This window comes from Sinocyclocheilus grahami, unplaced genomic scaffold, assembly GCF_001515645.1.
Source record: "Sinocyclocheilus grahami isolate Dianchi unplaced genomic scaffold, SAMN03320097.WGS_v1.1 scaffold808.1, whole genome shotgun sequence".
Lineage (NCBI taxonomy): Eukaryota > Metazoa > Chordata > Actinopteri > Cypriniformes > Cyprinidae > Sinocyclocheilus > Sinocyclocheilus grahami.
This window is the reverse complement of record NW_015505987.1, coordinates 262655-271490: the sequence shown is the minus strand read 5'-3', so window position 1 is coordinate 271490 and position 8836 is coordinate 262655. Positions and strand designations below refer to the sequence as shown.

The 8836-nt window shown below is 36.8% G+C and overlaps 1 protein-coding gene across 4 annotated transcripts in view; it reads left to right on the top strand.

Annotated features, from left to right (window-relative positions):
- The first annotated feature begins 1988 nt into the window (after positions 1 to 1988).
- LOC107562125 (pleckstrin homology domain-containing family A member 7-like) overlaps positions 1989 to 8836 on the top strand; it is a 101831-nt gene continuing 94983 nt past the window's right edge. For all 4 annotated transcript variants that reach the window (XM_016246696.1, XM_016246695.1, XM_016246694.1 and 1 more), the window contains exons 1-3: positions 1989 to 2134; positions 2241 to 2317; positions 2448 to 2505. In XM_016246696.1, the coding sequence (XP_016102182.1) occupies positions 2052 to 2134; positions 2241 to 2317; positions 2448 to 2505 (218 nt within the window). In that variant the 5' untranslated portion in view covers positions 1989 to 2051. The remainder of the gene's footprint in view (positions 2135 to 2240; positions 2318 to 2447; positions 2506 to 8836) is intronic.

Genomic DNA, 8836 nt, shown 5'->3' with positions numbered 1-8836 from the left:
ACAAATGTTCTATGTTTTAAATTTAAAGCTGTGAGAGAAAAAAAACCATTAGAGGGCATAGACGACTTACAATGATATGTATTCCTTGTTCTTTAGCTTTCTGGCCATTTTCACTGACACAAACAATTTGCTATAGTGAGTTAAAACAGTTAAGTATTATTATTGTTACTATTTTAGTTGTTTATATTAACAATTCTTAGTCAAATGCAATAAAAAGTTTACATAATATATAAGTGGATTTGATATAGACAGAGGGAGATCAAATAATTTGCTATAGTGAAATAAAAAATGATTACTATTATTATTAAACAATTAACATTTATTTCTGAAATAAAACTATTTGCTAGCTAAATATTGTATGTAAAATAATGAAAATAATGAGACCTCAAGACCATAAGTGTTTCCCTTCATAGACTGCGCCGTATCTTGAGGATCACCGAGCATGGCTCAAAATGTCTATTAAAAGATAAATAATTTTAGTTAACGTGAAATTTCAAACACTGACAGCGGTGTGTGCAAATGTCTGGGGTTATGGCAGTAAACCCACCCTCAACTGTCATGCCACTTTGTTAACTGAAGCTGGACTGACTGGTCCAGAAGGGGTTTGGAGCTGATTTGCAGGGGAAAGGACTTCAAGACCCCTGAAAGCTTGGTTCTCCTCTTGCTGACCCAGACTCAGCTTCTCAAAACACTCCTTCCTTGTATCAGTAACTAATAACTTTTGCTTTATACTTACACGCCTCTAGGTGTCACAATACGATCACATCAAAATATTGAGTGAACCTTTTATGTATTGGCATCCCTAATAAATAATCTTGGCAAATGATCCACGCCTACTGTGAAGATCAGAAAGAAAATGTGTTAATATACATTGTTTAAACATATGTTTAATATGACTGAATCAACCTGCTACACTAATGAAAGTCATTTTAAGTGGTTAAAGTAGAAATAACGTAGGCTAACAACTGCACAATATATTTTATTGTAAATTTGTAAAGTAACTATTAATAATACAACAGGCAGGTTGCCAAGTCTGTGGAACTGTTGCAGATTTAATTTTATTTTTTTCATTTAAATGTTTTAGTTTTGAAATGTTGTTTTATGCATTTGTCATTTGTATTTCATTTATTTCATTTTCTTAAATGTGTGTATATATATACAGTATTTATAGAGTTTTAGCTTTTAGTTTGAATGACTTTTTCTTATTTGTAAGTCGCTTTGGATAAAAGCGTCTGCTAAATGACTAAAAGTAAAGTAAAGTAAAAGATGGTAAGTGGAAACATGTATTCTGGCTACTATTTCCTATGGAAACACTGAGGGAATTTACAACTGAAGTAGTATGTCCACACAAATAACACAACCACAGGAATTCCAAGCAGGATAGATATAAATAAACAATCACAACAAATAAACGAAATACAATAAAAATAAATAGATAATCAGTATATATTGCAATTTAAATAATGTAAAGAGTTTTAAGACACTCTTCTTTCAGTGCTTTACGGATTAAAATAAAGTTTCAAGTCGTTTTTAAATGCCACAAAACTTTAACAAATCTACATTTGTGTAAATAAAGCTTACCTAACCTATGGATAAGACGCGGAACTGTATGCGTTTATATTACACAGACCTGGCAACCCACAGGCTATTCTGCAACAAAGAATCACACAGTTAGCAGAATCTAATAAATAAATAATCGTTGAAAGACATGCATAGGGAACATTCAATATATTGGAACACCAAGCACTACAAAACAAATACAGACACAAAGTGTTGACTAAATCTGTTTTGACTAAAAATTACAATTATTATTATTATTATGATTATACGATCTCTCAAGAGCGTGAGCAATGGGTTTCTCTACGTTGCAGGACGATAGTCTGTATTGTAAGGAATTTATCTTTATTTTTATTTTTTTATCGGCCAACCTGCACTGAAAGCCAAGTGCAAAGTTAGCCCTCCCCTTTAATCGCCTTTAGCCCGAGCTCTGGTCGCTACAAGGAGGACAGCGAGGAGGGAATATGAGGTAGACGGGACTTTACACGGGAATAATGGCGGCGCCGCTCCGGCGGGACACCTTACCTGAGAACTACTGTTATGGGGTGTGCAGCGACGGCAGGGTCTTTTTCATAAAGTGAGGATATATGTTTTATATGGCATTAGAAAGAATTTCTTTCTCATACCGTTCGAGTGTTTCCCAGCCAATTGCATCGCTAACAGGTGGTTTGTTTTCCTGCCAGCGATGAGACGAGAGGCACTTCTTGGCTTCATCCCTGCACTGGTGAACCTGTCAATTCTGGACACATGATCCGATCCGGTAAATGCATTTATGCTTCCATTTAGCTTTAGAGATTTCAGCTTTTAAGTGTTATTTCGTGGTGCATGCGCATTAAAGAATAAATGAATGCTAAAAGTTTCGCAAACGTGCTATTTTTCTTGCCTCCTAGATCTACCCACAGGTTGGGAGGAAGGATTTACGAAGGAAGGAGCGAGTTTCTTCATTGAGTAAGTGGATGTGTTTACAGTAATTACCCCTCACTGCGGTCCTGTAGTGCGTCAGGTGAATTACAGGTCATAAGCGGGCTTAATATGGCTGTGCTTGTAGTCTTGCTCCTGATCAGGAAAGAATGAATAGTGAGAATTGTGCATGAGGGGTATCAAAGGTAAGAAACATGCATCGTTATTGTCTTTGAAGCCTGGCATTGAAGAACAAAGTCTTCAGAACAGAACAGGTGTACACGCCCCCTTTCAATTTACAGTTGATGTCTCATGCTGGCTTGGTCTCAAAACCCGAGCTAATTCCACGAAATGCTATTTAGATGAAGCTGAGTGTCTTTCAAGGATGCTTTATGCAGGCACAGTAAGAGCTTAAGTGTTGAAAATGGTAGAAACTAAAGTTTCAAATACTTGTGCGCTGTATACCTAAAAATATCTTCAGTGTAAGATTTCTGTTATACTGTGTACATGCATTATGAATATGTAAGTTATTTTGACCTTCTGGTATTGCATGTCTGAAGGCATTTGCGGCATTGGTTCTTATGCAGGTGTTTGTTTGCAGCAGTCGAACAGATTTAGTGATACGTTACAGATCAGTCAGTGGCTCTCGCTACTGTGGATTCCTATTGAAATGACTGCATTTATTTTTGGCCGAAAATTCCCCTCCCCATTGTTCAACACAATTTCAACACAATTCAACACAATAAGGCCGCCCATAGAAGGTAAGATAGTTCCTTCAGTATTTCTGCTATAATTATGAATAACTATGCTAGAATTATTTTATAAACAAAAGTTAAAGATGAATTAATAATAATAATAATATGAATTTCATTAATATTAATTTGTATAATTTTAAGTCATCCTGCAGCCTTCTTGGAAGTTTGCTGAGGCCCTCTAGTCCAGTCCTCTGATTGAGAACCTCTACTATAGACTGACTTGGCCATAGCAGTGCATCTCGAAAGAAAAACCCCCTAAAATTATAGTCTCTTTTTTGGATGTTTGTGTTGGTATTGAGCCCTCATCTCATATTCGGATCTGTGCGAGGTGTGTGTTTAATCTGGCTTGTAGTACTCCACATTTGAATCTCAATCTCTTCCAGTGATTTCTCATATCCTCAGAGTTGGCTCAGGGTCTATGGATGAGTGGAAGAAATCTCTGAATAAACATAGTTGGAGTCACTGTCAGGCTGTCTAGAATTTAACTCATGAAGTGCTGATTTGGGGATGAATTTGGCATTAAGCTGAAGGTCACATCAGCACAGATGCAAAGATGATGATCATATACTTGCAGTCGGAGCTGTGATCTTGAATATGAAAGAGCGAAAGACAGTCAGATAATGCTTTTTTGTCTGCAGGACTGTATGTATTTGCTAACAAATCCAAAATGCATCACATGACATTCACGTGCCAGTCTGTTTGAGGATCTCGCATTGGGTGGAGCCTGTTTGATTAAAGACAAACAGGATGCAGTAGTGACTTCCAACTGTAGCTCACCTGACTGACTCTGGATAGTGTGACTTTTAATGTGATTAGAGAACACAAAGCTGAATGAATCTAAAAGACACAGGGGTTGGACAAAATAATGCAAGCACGCATTATTATAGGGGTTAATATCATTTTGTGTAGGCTTAAACTTAAAAAAATTTTTTTTTTTGCAATTATCATTTATTTATCTCTCTGGGTTGTCTTTCAGTATATGTATTCAGCAGTGTTTAATACAAGCCGTTGAGTGAAATGGGGGACTTCTCCGACTTCCAAAAAAAGGCAAATCATGGGAACCCATTTAAGCAGGAGCTTCTCTAACCTTAACAGCCCAATTGTTTAGTGTTTTAAGAACAACAGTCTTTATGATTATGGCTGTGCACACAAAGCGTGGCAAGACTTTATCCGCACAGCAGAATAGCGGGTGAAAACTGAAAGTGAATGACAGGGTCCATCGATCACTAAGAAGGATTGTGTTCAAACAACACAGAACTTCTGTACAGCAAAGCTCAGTATTCACATCGAAGACCCTGTTTCCACAAAAAGCGACAACAGAGAACTTCACAAAGCCAACATCCATGAAAGAGCTGCAATTGAAAAACATGGTGTCATGATCATAAAGCTTGCACAGTTGGTTCAGTATATGTATTCAGCAGTGTTTAATACAAGCCGTTGAGTGAAATGGGTGACTTCTCCGACTTCCAAAAAAAGGCAAATCATGGGAACCCATTTAAGCAGGAGCTTCTCTAACCTTAACAGCCCAATTGTTTAGTGTTTTAAGAACAACAGTCTTTATGATTATGGCTGTGCACACAAAGCGTGGCAAGACTTTATCCGCACAGCAGAATAGCGGGTGAAAACTGAAAGTGAATGACAGGGTCCATCGATCACTAAGAAGGATTGTGTTCAAACAACACAGAACTTCTGTACAGCAAAGCTCAGTATTCACATCGAAGACCCTGTTTCCACAAAAAGCGACAACAGAGAACTTCACAAAGCCAACATCCATGAAAGAGCTGCAATTGAAAAACATGGTGTCATGATCATAAAGCTTGCACAGTTGGAGCACCAAGATGAACTTCAACATCTGCCCTGGCCAATACCTGTCAAACCACTGTGGGCAGTCTTAGAGAGAAGAGTGAAAAGCCAATTCCCTCTCCTCCAATATCTCTGAAGAAACGGTGAGATTTTCTGATAGACAACATTCAACTGGAGGCTATACAGAAGTTGTATGAATCTATTCTAAGAAGGTTGGAAGATGTGTTAAAGGAAAATAAAGAAATGTTGCCTGTTTCCCAGGTGTTCATATTATTTTGTCCAACCTGTACCTGTGGATTGCAATAAATATAAACCGATTGAACATTTTCAATTTAATTTTCATTAAAAGCATGGGCCCACCTTTCAAGCAGGGACCAGAATATGTTGTGGCAGTATTTCTTTATCCTTTTATACATTTTTTAACCTCTCATGATCCCAGACCCAACAGAGAATTAATCTAACAAACATTCAAGGGGTTGAATCAGGTTCATGGCAGAGAATTTAAACATTATGATCATATTTTCAAAAGCTATGGCTAGTTATACAGGCCGCCAATGACATTCGTGCATCCAGCAGCAGGAGTTGTGCAATAAAGAGGAAATAAACTTGTGATCCTCTGGATCAAGTAAATAATTAACTTTAATAAGTTGCTGAAAGTGAGCTGTGTTCTTTATGAGGGAATGCTGTCTTTACTCAGGGTTTGACATAGATTTAATATGTATTGAGACTGATGATCTGCCTATCTGCTGATTATTGTGGGGCTGAGAGATGGGCTCTGAAAAATGCTGGCAGCACTTGATGAAGCACATCTGATGCCTATTGTGCCTTGTCATCGCTGCCATAAATCCAGTGTTGTAACTTTCCTTGGGGGAAGAGGAGTCCCTAGTTACAATGTGATATTGAATATATATATATATATACCAGCTGGACTCAAATGAAGGTGTAGAACCATCTCAAGGATGATCAGAAGAAATGGACAGCACCTGAGTTAAATATATGAGTGTCACAGCAAAGGGTCTGAATACTTAGGACCATGTGATATTTCAGTTTTTCTTTTTTAATAAATCTGCAAAAATGTCAACAATTCTGTGTGTTTCTGTCAATATGGGGTGCTGTGTGTACATTAATGAGGAAAAAAATGAGCTTAAATGATTTAGCAAATGGCTGCAATATAACAAAGAGTGAAAAATTTAAGGGGGTCTGAATACTTTCCGTACCCACTGTATATATATGTGTGTGTGTAAATATACAGTAATATAAATGAAATAATTTAGAAAATATGGAGTTAATTTTTTTAAATGATTTTGAAAGAAGCCTCTTATGCTCACAAATTTTTTTCATATGCATTTATTTAATCAAAAATATAGTAATATTGTGAAATAATATTACCATTTAAAATAACTGTTTTCTATTTAAATGTATTTTAAAAAGTAATTTATTCCTGTCAACCCTCTATGCAAACAATTCTCATGTTCGTTGTAAATATTTTTTGTTTACTCACGAAATCAGCTTATTTTTGTTATATGATCTGAAAGTACACTTTTAACATCAATCAGTTAAGCATTTTTAAATAAATAATAAATGAATATTACTCACCCTAAACTATTAAACGTTAGTGTAATTTCTCTCCTTGCATCTGCCATCTTGGATTGATATTTTTTCCCCAGAGTCCGATACAGTGCATTATGGGACTGTATTCAGTGAAAACACCTTATTGCTACTACATGAACCTTTGCAGTAAAACTGCTAACTTTGCAATGTATTGACTCCCCCCCCCACACACACTTGGTGTTGGTTTACGCTGATTCTTTTTTATCAGATAGTATGTCATGTAAAACAAGATTTTTTTTTTGATGATATCCGCACTATTTTATTTTCTCCATGCAAAAAAGATTAGGATTGGTCCTCATTGTTTCACCAGTTGGGCGAGATGCAGCAAAGCAATAATTGATTAAAGCCATCTGTCTTGATTCAAACAACATTTTCACTTTCAGTGTGGACAGATCAATTACTGATTAGGTCACTGTAATTTTGTCCAAAAACTACACATTTCATAAACGGAGCGCAGCTTTGCAAACAAAGTGCAGGCGTGCCAAAGGAACCTACTATGCTTCTCAAACAGAAATCTTAAATATCTTCAGTGCAAACTTTCCTCAGGAGCACTTATTGTAGTCTTTTGGCAGACTGGTAAACACCCATTAACACTGACTCCCAGTGTGCAGTGCACATGAGCCTAGCCAGTCTGTAGTTACCCTAACAGTCAGCAGGGGGTGTATATGGGAATCTGACTAGAAGAATACAGTGTATTCTCAATGAGTCACGATTTTGGTTCTCAACAGGTTTCGATCATAATGTTATGGATGTTACCGATCATTTCAGTTCTATAAATGTAGAATCATATCTCATGAGTGTAGTACATGCTTACCACAAATAAATAATTAATACTTTTTTTATGAACTGTTTGTGGTTGATTTCAAGCTCCATAGCAACTAAATGATTAATCATGCACAGCTTAGACCCTTAGGATATGAAACAAGGATGTTTCTCTGGCCTAAAGGGGGGCGTGAGCCAAGCAGCTCAGTGTGGTTCATATTAATGAATCTCTTGTTAAATAAATGATAAATGATAAAGATGAGTGAGCTGTCTTGAGCTTTTACATATTAATGTGCCTCCAGGCTGTGAGAGTGGGAGAAGCCCACTGAGCACATTGTCTTTGTAACTTGATTCTCAGATCCTGTCTTTACTGTAACACTTGAGTTACACCTTTATCGCCTAGGGAGTGTGAGAGTTACGTGTGTTTTTAGAGTTAAAGTCTGTGTGGACCTAGTATTTTTTTTAAACAATTGTTTGACAAGTTATGTGACGAAGAAAATTTGTAGACTGCAAGCACTGAAATGGTTGATATTGAGAGATAATGAGTATGAGGAACATACTCATTATACAACTGTAACGAATCAGCTCATGAGGAAATATGAATAATTAACCATAACTAGTTATAATTAATTATTCATATTTTAGATCCGCTGTAGATATTTAGTGTGTTTGAGGGGTCCAGACGCTACACAACACACTGTATTCAGTGGTTTTGAAGACAATTAGATATTTCAGACAAGTCAGATGTGTTTATTTCCAGTAATTCTTTCAGAAAGCAAATAACTGTCATATCGCAGCTTTTGTTAGGTCACTGAGGCTATGACAACTAGTTCCCATACAGCCATGACAGAAATACTGAGGATGAATACAGTAAATACATGTTCTTGTCATGAAACTGCACAGTGATACGAAGGTAGAGAATCCAAATTAGGGATGTGCCGATCCGATATTCATATCGGGTATCGGCTCCGATAGTGCCATTTTTCTCGGATCGGGTATTGGTCAGAGAGGGCCGATCCAAATCCGAGATTTATAAAAAAAAAAAATCCCGATTGTACGAATTATTCTGTGTTACTTCTGAAGCCATATGATAGCTTAATGTGAGCTACATATGAATATTTAAGTCCTTACATTAAAGTTCACACAATAATAACTGTTGCACAGATATAATACACTATGCATCAATTTCTCTTACCTTTGTGCTTAGCACTTTTTAACACGAAGCGCTTACAATGTGCGCACATTGTAAGCGCTTCGTGCTCATAGACTGTCAACCCTCTACATTGCGAGTAAATCACTCACATATGCGACTAAATCTTCACTCTGGGCGACTAAATGATTTCTAATATTAGCCAATGGCTAATCAATTCTCAGATTTTACTCGCCAGTGTGTGAGTTGGAGGCTGAGTATATGATTAGCACAGATATATTTTCACTCACAGAACACT